Raw genomic sequence first — 25,582 nt, 5'->3', positions numbered from 1 at the left:
CTATATTGTTCTTTCACCTGCTAATTGTTTTCTTACTAAAATAGCCTTCTACACCAAAGGGACAAGACTTTCAGTAATTAGACCATTAGTTAATAAAAAAAAGAAGAAAAAAAGCTGTTTTGCCTCAATAACACTTGCCTCAATATTAAAGGATCTAAGTGATAAAACTAAGAGATGAAACACATCTCTAACACTATTATATTGGTATATTACAATCCCTTTCCCACATTAATTTACATATTAATAATTTTGGTTTTACTGCAAAAGACACTATTGAAGCTTCTCAGCCACTTGCACAAACTGTCATTTCTTGCCAAAAAAAGACAATTCCTATGACTGTGTAAGAGTGTGACCTGTTAGGGCACATACCCCATTTTACCACAGCTCATTTTCTAAGGCAGGAAACCTTGGAAAACATGGAAGACAGCAGATGGAGAAATCATGTAGTGCCAGAAACTCCTCAAAAGCAACAGAGCAGGAACCTTGAAACTAAGTTTACTTTGAGAGTAACAGCAGCAAATGATCAAATATTTTACCACAAACTAGATATTGGCAATAAATTAAAATAAGATTATCATTATAAAGTATTCCCTATTACCTATCCTGAACCTTAAGCCTGCTGCCTCCAAACTTCTTCTACTTTGACCTCCTTTCCCCAGCACCATTTTTTTCCTTTTCTTCAATTTCAGAGAACTTATTTGCAAAGCATGATAGAAGTGTTGAGATGGAGATTCGTAACACAAAAAGTCAGTTTCCAAAGTGAAATGTTGATGTTTGTATTGATTCCTCAGTCTGCTACACATTTATCAAGCCACTTGGCTGTTTTTTATACATACACTGGCTGCAGGAATTTTTTTAAGTTCAAACACCCAGCTTAAATTTTAGCCAAAGCAGTGCAAGAGGGCAGGCTCTAAAGAGTCAAATATTCTCCATTTCCAGTGAATTGGGTAATTTTTTCAATTTGCCCGGTAAATTAGAGCACATTTTGTGCACAGATGCCATCCTTCAGCCATCAGGAGCTACAGGGATGACAAAAGTATAAACAGCAAATACTTAGAGGAAGCAGGAGGAAAAGCTAATTGTTTTGAGTATCTTAATCCTATTTTGGTTTAATCTTATTTGTTTTCAATATTAGCCGCAGAAATTTCCTTTGTCACCATGTTGGAAGAATAAGATTCTGTGCACAGCCACAGAACGTTCTTGGAAAAACATAAAGCCATGTCACAAACAGCAGTATTTGGCTGATAAAAAGCCAATTAAGGTACAAATGATGTACAGTTTATTACTTCATGCAAGCACCCTCAGGTTTGTGTTTGACTTGCTTCAGTTTGTTCAAGCTGCCTAACCCTGCTTATGCAAAACACAGAGGTAAAAGGATCAGCAATCTGTCTTCAAAAGATAACATGGTTTCCCCTCCACCAAGTATTACACAGCTTTTGCCCAGTTTGGGTTTTTTATTAGCATTTCCTAAACCATCAATCTGCTTTACAGAAGTCAACACCTTAAACCGTGCATTTCAGCTAGAAATTCAGTGGGGGCAAAGCCTGGGTACAGCTCTTGTACCTGAGAGAAGGAAAAGAGACCTTGGACACAGGATGCCACATCCCTGGAAACATGCAAGGCCAGGCTGGATGGGGCTCTGAGCAATCTGAGCTGGTTGAAGATGTCCCTGCTGTGGAGGGTTTGGACTAGGTGGCCTTCAAAGAAACCTTTCCAACCCAAACTATTCTATGATTCTATGTTTAATAGAGCAGATCACACACAAAAAATACAAACCTAGAATAACCCAGAAAACCAGCGCTTTTCTCCATAAATGAAATTTGTTCAAAGATCCAAAAACAAAAACCTTCAGAGTGGTAACAAATAGCAACTGTCTAAACACACTGAATAAAATAAACACATTGAAATACAGCAAACATTCTTTTCTTTGTGTTCTTAAAATAAATAAGAAACTAATATGGATACAAAAGTACCCTAAACTTACTCATCATTTTGAAGACCAACATATCTTGGACTTGGAACCAGCATGACTCGAACATTTTCCAATTTTCCCTTCACAATGTGCATGAACTGATCAAGGTGGCTGGAAGGTGGTTTTGTGGTGTATGTCAAAAAGGCATCATCAAAGTTAATGCAAAGTGTTTGTGGTTGATAATGATTGCCAAATGCCAAGCGACCCTAAATGAAAAAGCAAACCCAGTAACTCATTGGTAATCACTCTTCTCTTATATTTACATATCTATTTACACTAACCTCTTACATTTCAGTATTGATTTATGCAGTTGAACCAGCCACATGCAAATGAAGAACATGGAGAAAAGTCCTGGCCATAACCTGTGCATATCTACAAATATTACCTTGGTATGTTAAACTCTGAATTTTTTCTTCTATTAACTCAATAACAGTTTTCCTGATTTTTTTTTGCTGTTGTTCATTTGGGTTTTTTGTGGGGGGATGTGGTTTTGGGATGTAACATGAACTTCTAAACAATATGTCCAAACACCTCTATTAAAACATGCAGGGGGAAAAAAAAAAAAAAGAAAACAACCCCAAACACCTGCCAAAAAACCAACACACCCCACACTGTACAACACCCACAATTTAATTACTTGGTGGTATTCTGGAAATCATTACTAAGTCTGAGGCATGAGTATTTCCCAAAAGTTAGAACATAGCTGTGTTTCCACCAGCACCAGCAGGATTTGTGACTGTCAGGGGAGTGCTGATGATATAACTAACTTGTTTAAAGCATGAAGGCAAAGAACAACTTTAAATAGAATCTGTAAGAAAAAAGAATGGCAAGTGTCATTTTTTAAGCAAATACTGATAAATAGTTTTCCTGTAAGGGTCTTTTCACTCACCGTGCTCACATTGACTTTAATGACTGGAATAAGTGATCTCCATGAAGAAGAGGGGTCTTGAGATTCTGTTTTTACTTTAACACTAAATTAAAAAAAAAAAAAAGGGGGGGGGATTATTATTTTGTTTTTCCTGCAGACGGACCAAGCAAATTTTTCTTCTAGAGATCTTCAAGACACAGATCTTGGGGAACATTCCTTCCCCAGGAGGGTGCAAGACAACTTGCCAGGCTTCCCAAGCCTGAGAGAACAGCAGGAAGCACATGCAGCTACACCTTGGTGCTGACACAGGTAGGAAACAAGCATGCCTTGTTTAACTCAGAGCAATAGTTCAGTAAATCTTCCTCAGAGGATTCCTCAGGCCAAGGCCTGTTCTAAATACTCCTGTTGAGGCATGGGATTTTTCTTTTCCCAAGACACATGCTCCTCAAATGCAGAAATCCTTCTTGTGCCTGTCAATAAGGGCTTGAGATAAAGACACAACGAGACTGGCTGGGAGACATAGCCCTTAGTGAAACTCAGGACTGCCACAGCCTCCTGCAGCTGCCCCCTCTGAAATTTAGCAACTGGCCAGCAGCAGTGGCAGGACTGAAGTCTCATTAGATCCTCTCTGCTCCTGACAGTAAATCAGCCTGGTGAGGTCTGCCCAAAGAGAAGCTGATTATTGAACATCTGACTGCACCGCACATGAGCCAGATAAAACTCCTTAGATTTTTGTTCCATGTTTTCTGGGGTACCCCAAAAAGAGGAATTAACAGAAGACAGGTTGTGTAGCCGTACACAAGACCATAGAGATCCTCACATTTTGCCTATTCAATGTCTTGGGCAGCTGTTAGTTCTAGTGAGCAAAACCATTATTATTCTGCCAGCATAATCCTCTTCAACACATGCTTCCTCTCCACACTGTATTTCAAATAGATTTTTCAGCCTGTCTCTGATCATTAAACAAGAGGGCTTGGTTTGTTTGGCTGTGTTTTTTAATTATTACAGGTAGGAAATCTGAGGAAAGGGAAAAGATTCAGACTGTCAGGCTTGTCAGTGCAATTTCTCTCAGTTGTGCTTCCCTCATTTGGCCTCCAGAGCACACATGAACAAAACATTCCCCAATTAGTTCAGCACTTTGCAGAACAAAGCATCAACCAAACAGCAAAATTAATAATTATTTACCTTTCAAGATTGGTGTGTGTTCTCTGCCTCCCATTCACTTGTGCTCTCTCATCATCTTTCTTTGCTGGAATTATTGTGGGATCCAAACCAAACAGTTCTTGAAGCTGTCCATAAAGCTCAGAGCGGTTGTACACGTGAAATTCAAAGTCATTCACCATAATATACAGTCGAGTTTCTGCCTTTGGGTCTAACCAAAGAGTAGGAAGAGAGGTTCTAATTCTATCTCAACATTCTCTTGGAATATTCACAGTTGCTCAAAAATGCACATTTTGCAAAACCAATCCACACAGTACTGAACAGCTGCTCAAGTACATATTAAAAAGCAGTAAAAAATTCCACAAAATAATTACAGCTTTCTAAGCAAATCAGTAAAACTTGGCAAATAAGACAGCTGCATACAAAATATTAAATCTGAAAGGCATTTCACCCCTAGGTCACAGTCCAAAAATAAATCCAGACAAAAAACTGCACAAAATGGTAAATGAAGTTTTTCAGTCTCATGTATAAAAACAAACAAACATCTCTCTTGATGCATAGAACCGAAGCCTTGGCAAAAATTTCTGCTTTTAGCACAGATATCACTGACAGCAACTCAATCTCAAAACACAAATGGTTTTCTAGCCAAGCTCCCTGGTACAGCATGCCTGAAGTGGGAAAAAGCCTTCTTTTACAGAGAAATAATTAATATGCAGAACTAACCAGATCATACTCATTTTGCACAATCAGTCAACATTCTCACAAATTTCAGATTTCAACTGTTATATCAGTTGGCTCTCTGATCCTTAAAACCTGTTTTAACATCTGCTGATCATATGGAGAGCTGATTGTGACATACTTTGACATACTTTTGCCTCAGAAAGTGTGACCCAATTATGCAGTTAATGTGAGGGAAAAGCTCACACCACTTCCCCCTAATTACCCAGTTGAAAGAGTGCCCATTACACATTGACTCAAGAGACCTGAGCTGCTCTAAAAACCTCATCTGGTCTTGCTAAGTCAAACATACTTCAGGCAGCTGAAGAACCAATGGTTATTACAGCAGTCCCCAAGCTGTAACTCAGGGGGTACAAACTGAAGGCAGCGTTTCCCAAAGACATGAGAAATTAAAGCTCAGAGCAAACATTTGTGGTCAGGGCCAAAAAAAGGAATGCAGATGCCCAAGATCCAAGGTTTAGAGACATGTACTTGATTAAATGCACCCAATTTGATAAAAAACTAATTTGTCCCTCAAAATCGCACATCTCTGCAACGCTGTCCCAACTTTTCCCCCATCACACCTAAAATACCAGAAATTTCATATAATTATAAAAATATATATACATAGAAAGTAAGTTTCCAGAACCCATTGGCATCACAGGTTTCTTGAAGAGGAGACAGAGAAAAATTAATGAGCCAGCTTCAGTTCCTTCCTGTTTTCATAAAAGCACCAGCAAATCCATTTGTTGCCAACCTTAATTTGCATCAATAAGAGTCAGGCAAAGAATGACATGGACAAAGATTGGGACACACAACTGTTTACCCAGGAGATCTCAACAGCATCAAGAAGACAAATAAATGTAATTTTTCAATTCCTGGATGCAAGCATTAGACTTGATTTACTAAATGAAATCATATGTACAAACTCATTTATTTAAATGGGATTTAAAGAGACATGCATCTCTTTTTCCTAACAACAAAATAAGGTCTGACCTCCACAGATCAATTTGGTTTGCTAAAAGACTTTTGGAAAAGAAACAAAAAGGGGTAAGGAAAAAGAGACAAGCAAATCTGAATGTTATGATCCTAAATTATTCAAAGCAGCATTTATGTAGGTTATGTACAAGTAGCTACCAGATTGTTTCACAATGTGAAAACTGATAATGGGCTGTGGCACCTAAGCCAAGTCATTGGGGTGTGCCCTACCCACAACATGATACTCCAGCTTTTGTTCCTAAACCACTTCCATTTCCCAAGTATACACAAAGCCTCAAGTCCCAGCATGACTTAACCCTTCAAGAGCATTTTAGTCACATTACTTTTTTTGTCAGACCTGGACACCTCTAACTTCTGTGGTTACTTGGATTATTTGTCCACTAATCGCCTGGCCTTAAATGCCAGCAGGAAATGTTAAAGCCAAGCAAAAACGTCACCATAGAGGACAGGCAACCATCTTCACTGCATTAAATTCAATTCATTTTTGATTCTCTGAGCCATCAGAGAAATATGTTTTAACTAGCAGATGAAGACAATCCTATGAAAACCCCTTGGACAGTAACAGGTTTGGCAAAATCTAATTAACTCTAAGACTAGGTTCCACCTCTTGAATTACTTCTTTACTGTAGAGTGAACTTGAATTGTGCCCTACCACCTCAGAGGGTGAGCAGTGCCTCAATAAATAGAAATGGGCAGCTCTTCCAAACTCCTATCACTGCCCAGAGTGCAGTCTCACATTCACCTGACTGATTCTGCATGCAGCACTGCTGAGTTGTACTGACACAGCAACAGCTCCATGAGCTTGCTGACAACTCTGAGAGGCTTCACACCAGCAGAAGCCACTTCCAAAGGCAAGGTGGGAAAAAAACCCCTCCAAAGTTCAATGACCCTCTCAATTAGTGTACTCAGCTGTAGATAGCTGACATTTCCAGACCTCCCTGAATAAGCAATGGAGCTGTGATGGCGCCAAAAGTAAAGACAAGCAGGACCTGAGTCTCATCCAGCTAGATTCTAATCCTATAAATGATTAAGCACACAGCCCCAGGCTACTTATGCTTTCTCTCTGTGTTTTCTGCAGATAGAGTTAATCTCTTGCATCTGTGTTAATCATCCATCTTCAGCCAGAGATAAGGAAGAAAAATGAATTTTTTTTGTACTCCCTCACTTCTGTAGCCACAGATGTCATCAAGACATGGGCTTGTCAAATACTAAAGGACATCCCCTACTGTAACTTTAGCTAAAATACTGGAAGCACAACACTCACTGAAACTCAAACTAAAATCACTTGCAGAACATGAGACATCTCTATTCATCATAGTTATCAACTTCAATACAGAGACAATTATGCTTGGACTGCAGCTAATGAAGGCTACTATTAAGATTAATGGTTTGTGTCAGGAAGGGTTCATGTCCCCGATAATGAATCCTGTATTTACTGCGTCTACTCTGCAACCAGTGAACAAATCCATACCTTCTGAGCATCACAGTACTTCAGGTACACATTAACAAAGCAATTGCATGCCTGTGATTGTGCAAAGGAAGTGTGTTTCTGTAGGCTACCTGTAAATTTAGGCTTAGAAAGCTTTTTGGGAAACCTACCATGCTGCTTCTGCTTAGGGTTGTACATCTTCCACCAGCGAAAAATGATAAATCCATCTTGAATTCTAAACCAAACAAATTGGAATAAAACAGAAGTTGAGAGAGCAACAATCCAACATCCTACAAGCAATTTGTGCAGTGGTCTGCAGCTGAGGCAGCCTACAAGCGACATGAAAGCACAAAGCATTACAGCACACAGTGTATTACACAACTCCTGCTTTAGCTGAAGCTCATAAAAAACCCCATATCCGTTGCCTCCTCATGGCTTTCCAATTTTAAGAGCAACAATCAAAATTACAAACTATTTGCTGGTATGCTGTTCACAAAACAAATTCTTCTGAATCCCAGTAAGTAAATGCCAGCTATTTGGCCAACGTGAATCCTGCAGATTTAAGAGCAAGAGCACAAAGGAATCAGACACATAAATGAAAACACAGTTCTCCTTCACACTCCCAAAGTGGTTTATTTGACAAATATAAGATGGAAGAATGACAACCATCTTATCCAGCACTCACTTCCAAATGATAAGGCTAAAACAGCAAATAAGCTCCCAAGTAGGTAGGAGTGTTAAATATTAGCACCAAAAGAGACAGTCCAACACTTACAAATACACTGCTCATTTGGAAAGCTACACTGTCACTTGTGCTATTTGGACCTGTATTTAAAATACTTATTTAGAAGGAGGGCTCCCTTGGAAATCTGTACCTGATGGACATGTCCTCTGTGATGAAATAGATTTCACGCACCATGACTTTTCCAGACAGGACAGAAAATGAAAAGGAACCTAATTATAAAAAAAAAAAAAATGCTTATTACCATAAAGCTGTTGATTTTGTGAACAGAGAGAATACAGCATTCAAGTATCTGAAATAGGTTAACTGGGTTTCTTGAGTTCCTTTGCTGAAGGCAAGTCAGATTCAGAACACAGGAGACCAAGTACACAACTAAGGGATGCTGGGTTTGGCACCACCCAACAACACAACCAAGCCCCTGAGGTACATGAGTCACTCAGAAACATCCAGGTGCCGTGCAAATCTCAAAAGAATTAGAAAAGCTGTTTTGAACATTTGGAGTTTCAGGACATTGTGTGCAAGACCATAATCAGAGGAACAAAGATTCCTGATGGACTGTTTTTAAAAATTTTAAATGGCTGTAAGGATTTTGGTCCAATTATTACAACAAATTATGTTTGCAGCAAGAAGGATTAATAAGTATGAAAAGACCAGCAGGTAATGCAACAGCCCAGATTTTTCATAAGGCTTTTCACCTCACTCACAGAAAGTACACCATAATTTAAAAAAAACCAAAAAAACCCAAAAAAAACCCAAAAGCACCACCAAAATCAACATTAAACAACTGCTGAAACCAAGCTGTAAATCATTGGATTTCATTAATGTTATGTTCTACTTACTGATGAGGTTCATAAAGAACACCACATATTTGGCCAGCCATATCAGCTGTCCTTACTTAATGGCAATTTCACAGAGAAATTTTACTAAAAGCCTACAGAACAAGTGTAGCAGCCAGTAAGTATTTCATCTATTTTGCTCTTCCAAAAAGCTGGATTTGAACGTGGTTTGGAATACAGTTCTTAGGTTCTTGAGGATACAAGCAACTGAATTGCAAAAGGGTGTCTGTGGCGGGCCAAGTGTGAGTTGGATTTTTTTGTTTTAAGTTTTCACCACATTTATGAGGCATAGTTGCAGAAAAAGTCCAGAACTGAAGTCATTGCTATTCTGTGAAGCAGACAGAGGAAGGCAGAGGAGCAAGTGAAAGAAAATTAGAAGTGTGATCAGTGAGGTTGTGGGCTACAGCCCTCTGTGACTCAGCACCAGATATTTTTGTAAGTGGGTAAGTGCCCAAGTGATTTGTACTGACCTGTTTTCTTGAAAAAAGTTTAAAATATTTTAATAAAAAGTTAATAGATTTTGATGCAAAATGTTCTAGCCAGTATCAATTCTACATATCATAGTCCCAGTATGAATCAACCTGTGATTAGTTGTTCTGACAGCTTATTTAGAAAGCAAGGGCAGTGCTGGAACAGGGACTTAATGCTTGAATCTCTGCTTTGAATCCACTGAATGTTTTCAAATCAATCCAATGAAGGAACACTGAGCTGACTTCAAGTTTTTAGCAAACTGAGGTATGATAAAAGCAGCAAAGAGTGGCATGACATGAATCATAACTTACCAATATGGATGTAGCCATGTTTGTATAATCTGTTAAGAACCAACGTTAAAATGAGGCCAATGTTCCGGGAATTATAGTAAGTTAGGTAGATAATCCATCCACAGGACAATATTGTTGCTGTTGAAAGATTACAATGAATTAATGCATTTTTTAAAGTACACTGACCCAGATAAAAACCTTACCTATTAGGACTATGAGGGTTAGCAGTGTTCTTCCTGCCCTCTAAAAAAATTGAAACTGAGGGGACAATTGAGTGGGTGTTTTCAGAGAGATGGTGTGAGAAGGGTGTGAAGAGATGGGGGGGGAAATGGGAAGTCCAGAAAAATGTAGATTCTTCACTGCTCTTCCATTCCCCAATATATAAAAAACTGTCCTCCCAGAGGATGTGCAGATGGCATCAATTATTTCATACATCACTTACCATCTAAGAAGTTAGATTTCATAGATTGAATTGTAACATGCATTGTCCCACATGGACATTTATTTCAGAGCACCCCAAAAAACCTCAACACCAAAGCCATGCTACCTACCTTCCCTACTCTTCTCCAAATTGTGAGCTGTAACTTAAATTTCTAGCCTTTGATATATTATCACAGGAAACATTATCATATACAAACCATTTCCTACAACACTGCCTCCTGAGAGAAATGCACCAGCCCTTGGGTTAGCAGAAATACCTCAACAGTTCAAGCATGGAATTTCATAGGGAAAAAAGGAAATAGCAATCCAATGAGAAACAAGTTTTTTTTTAAAAAAAAATTAGGTCTGCTAGTCCCCAAAGTCATTTTCACTTGAGTTGATTAAGAGCTAGTAACCTATTTCTAATTACAAAGGTTCTCTAAGCTTCCAGAAGGACAAACCCAAAAGGAATGGCACTGCCAAGGAATGGACTAGTTCTAATTCACCTTACTGATAATTACCATTCTGTTTCACCCAAAGCAGAGTAGGGAAAAAAACATGAACTTTGTAACAGAATTTTTTTATTTATGCGAAAAATGGAATTTTTTTGTGAAAAATCTAAAGTGCAGAAACACATAGGAACCTTAACTTTGAGGAGCTCAGATAATTACTGGAAAAAAAAATTTACAAAACCTATCTGTCTATCTGTTCTTCCACTGTTCCTTTATTTTTTTCCAAATGGATGTAGTGTGACCAAAACCTCAAGCAAACCAAGTCTGTGTGGGTGATCACACAGCAAAGAGCAGGGAGGGTGGAATCTACACCCCAGGAGAGAAATTGCAGCTGGCACTGAGGGCAGGCACACTCCAAGGACAGTGCTCACCTCCCCCACTACCAGGTGAGTAAGCTCCTCCCTGCTGGTCCTCTCTGGGGAGGGAGAAAGGTGGGATGAGTCACACTGTGAGGGTCCACAGGGTTTAATGTGAGATTAAAGTTCAACTCTCTGCACTGCTAGATGGCTGCAGTCAAGAAGGTGCCCTCTCAAGGTGAAGCAATACTGAGAAAAACTGGGAAACCAGTGCACTTCCCAGGCTGATCCATTGCCTTCAGCACTAGACTCACCTCTGCCACAAACTGCAGCCTTTTCCTTCACCAAATCCCATAAACTTCATTAATTTCATTATTATATTCTTGATTTTTAAAGCCTCTTCACTGAAATCAAGTTTTGGAAATTGCATTTCAGAAGTTTCACTGCATGTGATTTTTAGAAATGATTCCAGAAGTGAGCAATGGTTCTGAGGAGCACGCTCATTTCTAAAATTCATCACCTTTTACTGAGAGCAGTAGTTAGCTGTTTCAGCATTCAGGAGAGGAAAACACTGATATCTCTTTATGCTCCCTTATAACAGGATGCCATAGGTCAGCAGATAAAAGCAAAGGAGGAAAGGCTGGTTGAAATTGGGTCACTTAATAAACATCATTCGAATGTGTTTCTATCCAAACCTCATAACAGGAAGCAAGCCAAAGCTTTTGAAGACAAAATTTTCAGATCAATTTGCATCTGTTCCACATTTTACCATGAGCTACTACCAGTGACTTCCCCTATTTTCATCTTGACTACACTGAGAACTCTATGTTGAACACAAACTTTCCATTTCAACATGCTAAAGGTGAAACATAAACAGTAAGCACTCTCAAATAATTTACCCATGTCCTTTCTATTTAATTTGGCCTACTGAAAAATAATTCCAGTATGTCAATAGCCAATAGACTTTAACTTGTCAGAAGTAAAAGTGAAAAAATAAAGTAGTTGATCCTGTGTTGCCCATCACTCCAAGTCCAAGAGTCAAGGCTGGAAAGCAGGCCTTATCTAATTATCTACCTTTGGAAAAGTCTGAATTCATTGCACACTTTCAGTGTTCTTACACAGACCTGAGTACAACTTCATATTTATTTTGCTATCCTTGAGCCACTTGTTTATAGGTGAATAAAAATGCCTACATCAATATAAGTAATAGCACTAGTGCTAAAAAAAAAAACCCAAAAACAACCAGCATACCTAAATCAGGCATGTTTACAAATCCAGCTCATAACTGCCTGAATGACAACTTGGCTTAAAGGCTCTTTGTGGCACACAATTTAGTCAGGACACTAAACACAATAGTCCTTAGATCATTTTCCAAACTACACCAGATTAAATGGCAGGGAGGCACATATTGGAAATGATCGTAGCTGACTGTCATGCTAATCCTTTGTTATGGATTAGCATAGAATAAATTTAACCAAGACACAAGAGTTAACCTTACCTACTAACAGCCAAACCACGTTGGAGTCATGTTCTGTCAGGAAATCTTCCAGCTGTGTGATACTTGGGACAAAACTGTCATTTTTTCTTTGATCCATTGCTACACTGTTTTTGCACCAGCACCTATAGAACTGAAAGAAAAAGAAAACCATTCCAAAACCAAAATGAATAACAAGCACAGTACAGTTTGGAAAAAACGGACTATGTACCATCTTAAATCGTCTCCAGCAGTCTGTTTCACACAAATACACAAGTACTCGTTTTATTCCTTCAATAACAACCTCATGATTCTCAGCTACCTCCTCTTCTACTCCACAGTTCCAGAAACCCTTCCAATCATCTCTGCTGGAACAGTTTCCTGGCACAAGACTGCCCCAAACAAAGTTACATATCAACAGAATACCAAAATACACCCTCCAAATTTAGTACCCTGGATGCCCTGTACAGCATTCAAAAGCAAATAAATGTCCAAAACTGTTGTGCCACAGCACTAAGTCAAAAGGCAACTGAACATGCAAGTAAAAATGAGGCTGTATTAAGCTCACCAACATGCAAAAATGTAACATGAGGCTAAACCCCTGCCCTTGCAGAAGGAAAGGCCAAAGGAGACTTCTAGGAGTTACAGAAAATTCCCAAAACCTCCTGATTAGCTGTGTCCATAATTCTGCTTAAGGATGGGTTTGTATCATTCTGTTAAAACTGACTACCTGGTTGATCTGTCATAGGGAATAGAAAACCAGTCCTTCTGAAAAACCAGTCCTTCTGATCCTACACACTTCTTCAAATCACCCATAAATCACCTTGCAACTGGGTTTATATTAATTAAATGTGATTAGCAGGGAATTGCTCAACTGAGCAACATCTGTAATTACACAGCAGTATTTTTGCAGCATTGGTTTCATTTGAAGTCTTCTCCTTTGGATGTTATATGTCAAATCTTCTTATAAAAAAAGAAGCATTAATTCTGCTTCTTTTTTTTTTTTTTTTATTCTAACACCTCCCAGCTCCTTGCAGCCTGACTTCCTGACAGTATTCACCCCTCAAAAAATATGAGTAGACTTTGTTCCCCTTTGTCATCAAGTCTCCGCTGGTTTCTCCATCAAGGACTCTAGAACATAAAACTAATATTGATGAGTCCTTAATTTTTCAGCATAACAGCTTTAAGTATTTGCAAATGTTAACTGTAAATGTAGCAACTCATCTGTTTTTACCCTTTAATATTCAAACTACTCTTAATATTTTAACTGGAAGAAGTTGGGGGAAAAGTGCCTTTAATGCACTTGTTTCTCCTGTTGTACCTGAAGCAACAGCCTGTGTTTAGAACAAGAATAGGAGTACAGTCCCAAGAAAAAGGGTTAATAATTTGTTCATTACCCCTTCTGCAAGACGAAACAGAACGGGGAGGAAATAACATGAAAGCAGCGAACAGGAAAAAAAAAAAAAAAGAACCAAAGAGACACAAGGAACCAACACCAGTTTCCAGCAGGGATGATAAAAAAGCTACCAACTTACTCCCCTACAAGGGGGAGGAATAAGAGGAATAAACATCACACAAATGCACACAGACTAAGAAAGGAGCCATTGTTTCAGAAGGGACTTCAGAACAGCAAATTAAATCACATAATGGCACTGTGATTTGCTTTAAGACATGCACAGTACCTTGATAAAAAAGCCACAGTCAGTGTGTATGATGGAGCAGATGATGTCTCTGCAGGCAGCCTCCAGAGCCTTTAACCCCTGAATCACAGGGTAAAGAGAAAAAGCCAAACCAACACTTCCAGCATAAAAGGATGGAAGGACTTGACCTCTTTCTCACCTAAGGACAACAGGGTGACTCTGTTGTGACCAAGATCACCATGGAAATGTTGTCAGTAGGTGAGGACTGTCTATCTATTGCCTCAACCACCAATATTTAACCTCCTCAAGGAAGCAAACCATGGCTTTTTCCTAAGAAATTATCACCCAAAATTACATTAGACTGAAACACGTCAAAAAAAATCATTAAATAGGACAGTGGCAAGCCAACCTGGAGACTGAAAGTATTGCATCTTGATACTTAGCTACTTAAATAAAGACAGTGGTTTTTTGGGTGGTTTTTTTTTTTTTTTTTTTGTCATCACTACCCATAACCATAAACTGGACATACTCTCAATTTTTTTCTAGGATACATTTCCTACCTGCATGCAAATAAATTCAAGAATCCCCCATCACTCAGCACATGACAGTCCAACACATGTGAGCTTCAAAGATGATCCTTTAACACCCTGGCCCACTGATTTTATTTATTTTTTCTTTTATTTAGGGTAGTCTTTGCCCTTGATCAAGTTCCTTGAGGGAGGATGCTGGCAATAAAAGTGTAACCACCCAAGACCAGGCAGTAGCAACACCTACACTGGATGTGAGCTCTCAGAGCAATCAGGTGCTTAATCCACTTAGATTATCAATTACTGTAATAAAAAGGGGATGCAAGCAGAGACTTCAGGAGTACAGAGTGTTCATAATGTCCCCACACATCTGTAAGGCCCAGAGGATGACGGGGCAGGATCTGCACCATCAGGATCACTTATGGTAACTTCTAACAGACACAATTTTCCTCTCAGGATAACTTAGAGGAAGAAATTCAATCTTTTCAGAACAGGTATTTGCTACTTGGAGTAACCAGCATGCCTGTGCACCTTCCAGCCCCTACACACTGTAACCACTGGTTTAAATCCTGGGCTTTGCAGCCTTCCTCCTCCATGCCCTATACACTGTAACCACAGCTGTGAGTCCTGCAGCCTCTCACGGCCCACACCCTGCTGCATTTACATTTACTCCTGTGTGCAAACTCAGCTTTGCCATCAGAGCCAACTGCTGCACTCTGCAGGAACAGTGATCCATAGGCTGCTGAGGCTGGAATGTTCTCTCATGCTGCCTACTGAATTCTCTTAAGTAAACCCTACAGGGAACTACTCTTGGAATGACAAGACCCGAGGGTGTGAAGCTGACTCTTGCCAACCATGCAAACACACAAAAGAAAATGTAACAAGGAGGAACAGAAACCCAGAAGTTCACATTTGTATCTCTGCATTTATTTAGCATCTTTTCTCAAGGTCTGTGCTGTTCTGTGATGAATATAGTCTAAGACCATGATAAGTGTTTGGATTTATTTGCCTTCCCCCCTTGCCTTATTTTTTAAACACATTTTTACTACTCATTATGTCACTTGTGGCTCTCATTTACCACACACCACATTAATAAATACAAAATGTATTAGCTTTCTCCTGGGAAGAAGACAGGAGAAAAGAAATACTCTGTGGCACTGAGGTGACAGAACACTGATACTCATATTTTATCTTCACAGCAGTCCTTTAGGGCATCATGTAGTTGTCTTTCTCCAAATGAATATCTGAAGCAAGGAGAGATAAAGGCCAAATCCCTCATTTATGATGCCCAAACTGAAATACCAGGGCCTGCTTTTCAGGTTATGCACGTTTGGAGCACTTAGCATGCTCAAGGCAGGCACTGGACTGCCTTAAAGATATGAGGGCTTGATTTTAATGTGAAGTTGCACCTCATGGTCAGCCAGGCTCTCTTTATAGCAAAAATATGTACTTAACAGACTTTTAAAAGTGAATTTTAATTACTTCTGTCACACATAATCCATTCTTCACAGTACTAAAAAGAGGCAAGGGAAGTTATAATCCTGAGGGGATGCACTCCATTTTCAGCCTGCTTCCAGTGTTACAAGCCCAAACCAATTTTCCCCGCAAATCTTCCATCCGTACAATGCCAAATACTCAAAAGCAGCTGCTCCTAATCTTTATAAACTCATTCCAATCACATCAGATAGGTAAACTCTGTTTTAACCTCAGCCTGGCAAATTAACTCAACACCAAGAACAAACCTGCGCTTGAGCTAAGTCATTAAATATTTACAGGAGGCATGCATATATGCAAGAGCTGGCAGGAGAGAAACCCGAAACTCTGCGACCAGAGCGCAGCCACTTGGCAGGGACAGCTGCACCCACCTGGAAAAGGTCTGTCCTGCACCTACAGCTGAGCACAAAGGCAACAAATGTTTCACTCAGTGCCTGGCAGCATTAGGGTGATGTGGGTCTTGAGCTGGGCAAGGAGAGGAGAAAGAAAAATAAATGTCTGTTTACCACATCTTTTGTAAAGTCATTTTCTTGGCACGTCCTCGTAGAGACGGCGGAATAAAAGGGGTGTCCAAAGGTGCAGAAAAAACTGGCATTTTATATTGAGAAGAAATACTTTTCTATGGTCATGAAGTGGGCAGGGAAATAATGGACATGGCCAACTCTCTTATTACTACTGGAATTCTCAGGGGGAATAAACCAGGAGTTCCAATTTGCCAGACATATCCCTCAGACCTACACAAAATCAAGTGCTTATTGAATATATGTTAATTGGTGCTATTATAGGTTAACTGCCATTCCAAGGATACTCCCAACTTCCTCAGCAATTACTAATCAGTGGAGTTACAATTACACCCACAGTGACACATTAAATCCCCCTGGTGTCAATAAATGCATGTAGATGACACGTCTGGATGCCTGATCTCAAAAAAGAAGCCATACCTAAGGCAGCTCTTTAAAGGACAGAAAAGGTATTTTTTGCATTACCCACTCCATCACTGCCTTTCAAAGGGTCTCCAGCACTTCTGCTATGAAATCAGAGGTTTAGATAAGTAAATGATATAATAAAGGAGGCTCACAAACACAGACAGAGTTTTCCTCTCAGGATATTCTCACACTGTCAGCACCCAGAGGCACATTAAACACTTCTCACAAAACAACAAGCTGCCAACCTTGGCACCTATCCCAAAACTCTCCAGCTAGGTCAAACACTTCAAACCCATCCCAGCACAGCTTAGCAAACTCAGCTACTCTTCAGTCAGCAAGCAAAGGAAAGAGGAAGGAAGAGAAGGAAAGTTGTTCTCAAAAAAAAAACCAAAACAGACAAAAAAACCAAGGGAAGTGACAGCACCCACAGAGCAATTCTGCCACAGGGCAAACTGCATTGCCTTCATACCTAGTACCCAATTGAAATGAGCTCTGAGCTTTTTTAAGAAAGCGGCCAACAATCAGGTCTATTTCCCTCCCTCTCTGCCCGTGCTTGAAGTCCCGCTAGCGGTAAACTGTAAACAAAATAAACCAGAGCTTTGATTATGCTAATGAAATCCTGCTGCAACCCCCAGCAGAAGCAGCTGCGCTGACAGCAGAGCCACACCTGGTTGAGCCGGTGCGTGGACAGCCTTAGCCAAACAAAATTTGCACTACAGTAGCTCAGCAAATAACAGGTCTACTTCAAAATGAATTAAATCAAAATAAAGCATACTCAAAGGAACGGTAAGATACAAGATAAAAATCATTGTCACAATAGCCTGCCCAATGAAGTAGAGTTTCACAGCACAAGTGGTAGCTTTTATTTATCTATTTTTAATAGTAAATGACATGAGTTTTCCTAGGAAAGAGATCAAAGACAAACCCCTGCTATGGCAACCAACACACAGCACTTCCACTGCTAGCCTAGGAATACCTGGTTGAATTGGGATGATTTTTCATTTAACTGCTTAACAGTAAAAATATACTTCTTAACCTTGAATCCCAGACTCCTTCAGGGGAGCTGGTTCTTTTCCTGCTTACATTTCCAAGCTTTGATGCTGCAGAGGAAAAAAAGGACAAAACCAAAAAAAAGAAACCCCAAAACGCACCAACAGTGGAACCTAAAGGCTTACAACAGTAGAGATAACTAAGAATTTCCCTCATGCACACTCCTCAACTTAGAGAGAAATATAAAAATATTGCCTTTGGGGCCTTTGTTGTTGGTTTAAACAAGGCAATAACTTTTTTTTTTCCCTCCCTTTTTTTAAATTGAGTACAGCACTGTACCTTTGAAATACTCTATGAAACTAAGCCAGCTACTCCACACCTATGAATTTTTCCAGAAGTATATCTCCTCTAAATTTCTCTTTTGACACATCACCATAATTTGGAGAAAGAGGAAGTCTTTGGCCATAAATCTCACAAAGAGTCAATCCTGTAGCTACACACACCATCATCCTTAAGGGAACTACCTGTTGGTTCACCCCAGCCTGGAGTCACCACAAAGATTTCGGTGCAGCAACAAGTGCTAGAGTAAGTTATGTGAGGAGATAAGCAGTGATAGGAGAAGCTATTACATGTCACAGCAACGTGTGAGAACTCTGCATGCTGCTAACCAAAAGCATTAACTAACCTCTTGCCTATTTCCCACAGGATAAAATGGTGCAAAAGAGCAATCGCCAAACAGCAGCTGATGCACATTTCACATGCCAAAGTTCTCTAACAGCATTCCCAAAAGGGTGAGTGACTTCAGCACTCCACAACCAAGGATAAAATCTACTTAAATGTAGCCATACCTTCACACAATGAGCCCAAACTATACACCACGAGCAAAACCTACTCATGATCACTATCAGAATGTGCAAATTCAGGCCATGACCCTAAACAAACATCCCTGATCGTCCATTCAGAGCCAACTGCCTAAGTGGACAATCAATACTGTTTTTATCAATGGCTGTTGGAGTAACCTATTAACATACTTTAACAAACAACAGGAATACTCCCTGCTCCCCTCCCGTTTTTCTTCTCAGTTGCCAAAATTTCTGGCCTCACTGTTTAGCTGCTCGCTGCACATTAAAAGCAAGGGAGGGAAACCCTGCACGGCCGCAATAAAAAGAACAAGCCAGAAAAGCAGAATTACTCGATTAAGTGACACAACAGAAGAACTCACATGGCAACAACTGTGGTCTTTTCTATAGTAAACCTGAGAAAGTTACACATTGCAGGAAACTGACAACTTGGGAAGTTTTCACAAAGTTGAGCCAAGGCTGCTGTGGAGATGGGCCTTAAGATGGGAAACCAGTCCAGACAGAGATTGTAATTGGGATATTTGCTACGTGGCTACCTCCAAAACACACCTCCACCGTATCAGTGTTATATTGTGTATTATATCTGTTATGTACACGTTACATTGGTTACTACATCGGGTTTTTTATTGATAACGCAAAGTGCAAGCACCTTATCGTAACATCATTACATATCATTACGTATCATTACCACTACAGCTTCAGCCACACCAAAAAGCAGGTGCACGTCGTGTTAACCCCCCGTGTGTGTGCTAAACCCTCTCAGGACCAGAGGCACTGGCAGACAGCGCCTTTCACCGCCCAGGGAAACTTCCCTCGCAGGCCAGACACAACGGGAGGCTGTGAGCTCCCGCCCCCGGCCTCGCAGCCGTTCTGCACGGCGTTACCGCACGCCAAAGGGAAAACACGGAATTCCCGACACCGGAGGGGCTTCTCCGGGCACCGCTCCCCCGCGGAGCGGCCGGGACCACGGCAAGCACGGCGGGACCGGCCCCCGGGGGGCACCACCAGGCCCTGCGGGGCGGAAGGACGGGCACCGGGCCTCCTCCCCGTCCCGGCCCGGCCCGGCGGAGCCCCGCGCCGAACCGCGGCTCCTGCCGGCGCGGGGGCGGCTGCGTGTTCCCGGCAGGCCCAGGGAGAGCGGCGGGGCCGAGCCCTGCGCGCCGGGCCTATCCCGGTGGGGAGCGGAGCGCAGCCCGGTCCCGGCTCCCCCCCCGCACTTACGCCATCGCCCTCCGCGGCTTCTCCCCGGCGGACCCGGAACCGGCGGCGGCGGCGGCAGCCAGGGCCCTCCCGCACCTCACGGTGAAAGCGCGGCCCCGCCCACGGCGCCGCCGCAGCCAACCGAGAGGCGCCGCCGGCCCGCGCGGCCAATGGCGAGGCTGTCCGCCCCCCGCGGGGGCGGGACCGAGGCGCCGCTCCGCCAATGGCGAGGGGCGGTTCCCGCCCCGTGTGTGTGTGCGGGGAGCCGCGCCCGCCCCTCCGCGGCGCGCGCAGGCGCGGGCACAGCTGGAGCCGCCAGATGTGCGCGGGGGCGGCGGGCGTGGCCGGGGCCGGTACCTTGTGGGGCTGGCGGGCATACGGCCCCCAAATTAGAGTGTCGCCGATAGATCTTGCCCCCGACGCGGTTGGCTGCCCGTTATGTCGGGAGAAGGGGTAGTGCCCGCCCGGCAGCGGCTGGCGGAGCGAGCGCCTGCGCGCCCGCGGCAGCCGCCGCTCGCCCTTGTCCGCGCAGCGCTTAACTGCGAGGTACCGGAGGGGTTTGTTGGCCGTGCCGCCCGGTAACGGGCTGCTCCTTTTCCCGCCCGTCGGTTGTGCCCTCCCAAGCAGGTGAAGAAAGCTGGCCCCCCGACACCAGATAAAAAGTGAATTTTCAGAGGTTTTTGAGCAGGTGTGGCCGTGACTTGACTGCCAGGTGTAGCCAAGTAGGATAAGTACACACATTTCTTTAGAATCGCCCAGACATGATAAAACATACAGATTTCTTTAAAATCACCCAGGCGTGCATCCTCCAGCCGTCAGTAGCACACTAGGGGAAACCAAAACAGTGACTCTGTGTGTGTGTTCATGTACCTTCTTCCATGAGTTCCTTGCACACTGTCAACACTGGTGCTGAGCTCCACGGTCCCCCAAGGTTTCCAGAAGCTACACTACACCGTGTCTCCTGAGGGATACCCAACCCTGGGCACCTGGATCAAAAGGCTGTTGTACCCCCTGGTACCTGTAAAATAAATCCTGTTGGTGAGAAACAGAGAATCCCTAAGCCGTGGTGCTGCTCTCACTAGCCTGACAGTGAGATCTGTCCATGGGCTGCCTGGATTTGCTTGGGCCAAAGTGAAGCTGAGCCCAGCTGAGCAGAGGGCTCGTGGCTCCTCTCTGTGAGCCACGTGTTCCTGGCTCATGCCTACTCCAGCATTCCCCATGGTTTTACCTGCAGAGCCAACTTTCAGCTGGATCAGCAAACACAAGGGCATGGATGCCCCTGGGGGCATGGCAGGAGCTCTTAACCTGGCACAGAAAGGCACCGGCAGGATTATCCCTTGAGCAGTGCCACGAAGCACAGGTGAGCCCTGACCCCAGCTGCCTCCAGCACCCTGCTGGACAGAGCTAAGCTCAGAGCAGCTCCAGGCATCCTCCACCCAGCACATGAGCCAGAATCAAGGCCAGCATTACCTAACAAGGTTTATCCTCACTGTTGTCTGCTACATTCCCATCACACTAAGCATAGCAAGGAAAATATTGTTTAAGTATTCCTGGTTTTCATATTCAAGGCCCCCCTTCCACCTCCTTCCCTGCTGGTGCACTCCAGCACTCTTGCCTGGTCTGCTGTGCTAAAGGGACAGAGTCTTGGGAAGCTCTTCCAAATGATTTTATCCCCATGGTGCCTGAAGGCTTTAATGAGGTCCATGCAGATAAGTACACAAAGAAATTTTAGCCCAAAGCTATCATTAGATATTATCATATATTGCAAGAATTCTATCATCATCAAAATGCAAGGGTTCCATATTGCTAGAGTTTTGTACTTTCTTGATGTTTCTCATAGGCAGCTCCTCTAAGCACTGACTCTGCCTTCTTCTCACAGCAGCCAATAGACTGCAAAAGCCCTCAGCCAACCAATCCACTCTTTTATAACACTCTTCTTATTATTGGCTACAGCTGTGGCCTGGTAAAGTCAGGCCTGCTCCTAATCCTTAATAATTAACCCAGCTGCTACTCTTTAGGGGGCAAGATTACTCTCTACACTACCTTTATATTCTTATATTCTGCTGTAGAAGGTGGAGGTTCAAGTTTTAATGTGGATACAGGCCTGGCTGGAAAACTGAAATAGGGAATTAACACGAGGAAAAATATTTACCCCTCTACACCTCTGAACTTATTTGTTTTCTAAAGGACACTATTATTCACATTCTTTGTAAAAGAAATGTGCACTTTCTTCTCACAAAAATATTTTTATGTTTGACTAGACTTATTTTTAAACTCTTATCAATACAGGGCAGAATGTATCCCAGAACAACCAAAATAAGGCAGAGGGAGAAATTGTTTCTATTCTTAGTGTAATACCTCAACTTCAAGTTACCAGGTTTGAAATAGAAAAGCCATGATAGCCAAAACTCTGGGTCTTGTTCCAATTCCATTGGTGGGCTGGAAATGGAGAGGCTTTGAGTCTACTTGTGCAACAGATAAAATCAAGTGCAGAAGTTATTCCACACAGTATTTTTAAGCAAAGGTCAGCTTAAGTCCAAAATGTTGAACTAAAATATGAGCCCCTGTGTGTATTTGTAACTTGTGATTTAACAGCTTCACTTTGCCTTAGTTCAGCCAGCAGCATTGTAGTTTTCTCTTTGTTCCTTCCTTTGTTAATGCAGCAAGAATAAGAACTATTTCCAAAACTGGTAACAAAGAGTAATTTTAGCAATTAGTGCCAAAAATTCATACAAATTTAAGATTTAGATTTGTTCTGTTTTCTGATCCCTCTATTTTTATGCCTGAGCATTATTTTTTCAGCATCATTTTACTTGGTTCAAGGAAATGAGTTCTCAGGCTCTCACCATGCCTTGCACATGGACAATGCAGTGAGTCACTGCATCCCATTCCGGGGCTATGGATTTTCTGGTTTTAGGTGGCCTCTTGGTGTTATGTGCCAGTTTCTGACCCCTGAGTGCAGCTCCCTGGAAGCAGGGCTGTTGCCTGGGTGTGACAGGGACTGCTGGTGGCTGCTGTAGGTTAGTGCTGACGTGAGCTTTGTGGATTCTCACAGCACCCCTGCCTGATTGCCTGCTGCTTTTTTGAAGATTGCATTTTTGGGATGTTTGCCTCTGATGCTGATTTCCATCACCAGTTTCATTCCTTCCATTGCCTCCCATGACCTTTTGGGGGAGTGTCTATAAATTAGCTCCTGATATTTTTCCCCTGCTTTCTTTTCATTCTCTCTCTTCTTAAAGGAGTTTTTTCCTTCATTTTCTTTCCAATGAGGAATGATGCCGAATCGCTTTTCTCAGCCTTTCCTTCTGTACTCTGATTCCAGACAATAAAATATATTTGACATTTGAAATTTATTTGTAGAAATTACTTTTAAAAGGGTAAACAAATAAAGAAAACTTCAAGATACCTTAGCCACACAAACCTAAAAGCTCATGTCATAGGAGAAATGAATTGATTAATTACCTTTGTCTTCTGTAACCCATCTGATGACTCAGATCTGAAGCACCAGGAAAGCCTCTCCTGACACATTGAGCCATTCTCGGGGCAGTTTGAGATTAACAGATGAAATAAAATGCACTGCAACACAATTCAATAGCTTTAAAGCAGAGTAACAAAATGACTGGAATATCTAGATTCACATTTTGCAGGCTGGGGCTAAATCAAAGGGTTGTTTCACCCCTGTCTGCTCTGTAACATACCAGAGGTTCATTTCCTTTTTGGGGCAAAGCTGGCAGCTTCTGATGCTGTTATGTATATGCACACAGCAAGAATGGCCCAGGCTTGAATGTTGTCTCTAGGGTGTAACTTTTCAATCTTGCTCAAAATTTTTCTCATGGTCTAGAAAACAGAGAATATTTCATCCTTAATTCTTCCCAGCATTTGATGTTGCATCTCTTGTTATCAGCATGGCAAGTGAAAAGAGATTTTGTAAATGTTGTCTCATTATACAACTTTCAAGTTAAGGAAAGTTACATCCTCTATGCTTTAACTTGTTTTACATTGAGTGGCACGAACATTCACCTCAGTATTTTTATTTTCATGCCTGAAATTCCAAGACTTTCTTTGTAAGCAAAGAGGAATAGTTGAGTAAAAGCACTGTCTTTAAATTATTTATGCCTCTTCTGCTTTTCAGTCGAAGATGCTTCTCTGAACACTGTTCTAAAAGGTCCCAAGTCATTTAGCCCATTGCTTTATCTTTGGGTGATGCCATCCAAGGGTCAAAGAGAAGCTGATGTTGAAGCTGCCAGAATTTATTTAGACAGAAACAGAAAGCTGCTGGGTACTTGATACTATTTAACAAAAGCAAAAATATGACTATGAATATTCATAGTCTTTTCTGGGACTTAAGCCATTTACCTTGTTAGGGCAGCCCTGGCACTTTCCAGGGGAATGGAGCAGTCACTGCCCAACTGACATTAAATGACACTCACAGGTATGACCCCTCTAAAAACCCTGCAACAACCCAGTAAGCAGAATCAGGCATTCACCATCGGGGCTGGAAGCTGATTCAGTGGCATCAGTTACTTGAGGAGACAATTCATTTAATCAGGAGGCTCTAAAGAGCCCTTCCATAGCCTTATCAGATTGAAAAGCCCTTGTCAGGCAATCCTCTTGCAGGGAGTGTCATACCAGGGAAGTGTTTTCCTGGTGCTGTGTTTGGTATCCAAGGAGGCTGCAGTGTGCAGACATGGGCATCTCACACCTTTGGTGGACCAAGAGCAGCATGCTAATCAACTCAGAGTTCCAAATATTGCCCTTTTGCTCCCAGCTGAGACAACAATTGCAAATAAATAGGAAAGAGAAAAGCACATTACTACCACTCTGTGTATTGTGAAACTTTATTCTGTCTTCAGCTCTGCACTAGTGAGGGGTTTGAAGTTGCTGGAGCTGTGAGGATATCAATGATTGATTTATGCTTCCTCTAAATAACATCAGCATTTACTATAAGAGTTCATTCTAGATTACATTAACAACAAACACTGAGCTTAGAGATAAAGAAATATAAATATTCCTTATGCAAAATACTCAGAACACTGTGAAAACTCACTTCAACAAACCAGAAGCTGCTGGGTCAAAACACCCACATCCTTTAACTTCAGGGCAAAAATCTTAAATTCCTTGGTTCTTTTCATCTGAGGATAAAATCACAGACACTTAGTTCAGAAAACAAACAAATATTAATAATTTGTTTTAAGTACATAATTTGCCAGAGCTGGAAGTCGCTTGTTATCAATTACAGAATTAATTTATTCCATACTTGACCTTTCAGTACTCAGTGTCTTTTTAACTTCCAAAGCATATTTATTCAAGGAGTTTCACTGAACATTGCCTGTCTTCCAAAGGAGTTCCCCATTCTGCAGTGCACCCAAAACCTGATTCTCAAACAGCTTCCTTAATTGAGGAAATCATCCTTGCTCCATTAATAATTTACTGTTCTCTGGATCTGTGCACCCAGATCTTATGTGAATATAAGAAAAATGTAGAAAGATCAAAATTCTAAATTGAATCCCTAAACAAAATGCAAAGGAAAATATAACTTACCTTACCTAAAGGATATGCTGTCATATTCCTCTAAACTAAGCATATAATTTTCACTTTGATCAGCAGTCAGAGTAGACTATGAGAATACCAACAAAACATGTTTATTTTAATTAGTTTCTTCAAACTATCACTCTCTTAAACTCTTTCCTCCTGGTGTAATTAATGAGTGTGACTGTAAACCAGCAGTGACAATAAAATCTGCACTTGAGATATGAGT

The 25,582-nt window shown here is 41.6% G+C and overlaps 1 protein-coding gene across 10 annotated transcripts in view; it reads right to left on the bottom strand.

Moving 5' to 3' along the window:
• BLTP1 (bridge-like lipid transfer protein family member 1) overlaps window positions 1-19,965 on the bottom strand; it is an 87,633-nt gene extending 67,668 nt beyond the window's left edge. For all 10 annotated transcript variants that reach the window (XM_071452475.1, XM_071452465.1, XM_071452466.1 and 7 more), the window contains exons 1-8: window positions 19,846-19,965; window positions 12,212-12,341; window positions 9,507-9,623; window positions 8,022-8,100; window positions 7,317-7,381; window positions 4,026-4,212; window positions 2,862-2,943; window positions 1,985-2,178 (exon numbers count right to left, since the gene is read on the bottom strand). In XM_071452475.1, coding sequence (XP_071308576.1) covers window positions 1,985-2,178; window positions 2,862-2,943; window positions 4,026-4,212; window positions 7,317-7,381; window positions 8,022-8,100; window positions 9,507-9,623; window positions 12,212-12,308 — 821 coding nt within the window. In that variant the 5' untranslated portion in view covers window positions 12,309-12,341; window positions 19,846-19,965. The remainder of the gene's footprint in view (window positions 1-1,984; window positions 2,179-2,861; window positions 2,944-4,025; window positions 4,213-7,316; window positions 7,382-8,021; window positions 8,101-9,506; window positions 9,624-12,211; window positions 12,342-19,845) is intronic.
• Window positions 19,966-25,582: the final 5,617 nt, after the last annotated feature.

Source organism: Agelaius tricolor, unplaced genomic scaffold (genome assembly GCF_023055355.1).
Source record: "Agelaius tricolor isolate 1412-34295 unplaced genomic scaffold, bAgeTri1.0.p SCAF_34, whole genome shotgun sequence".
NCBI lineage: Eukaryota > Metazoa > Chordata > Aves > Passeriformes > Icteridae > Agelaius > Agelaius tricolor.
This window is presented reverse-complemented; position numbering and strand designations above follow the sequence as displayed.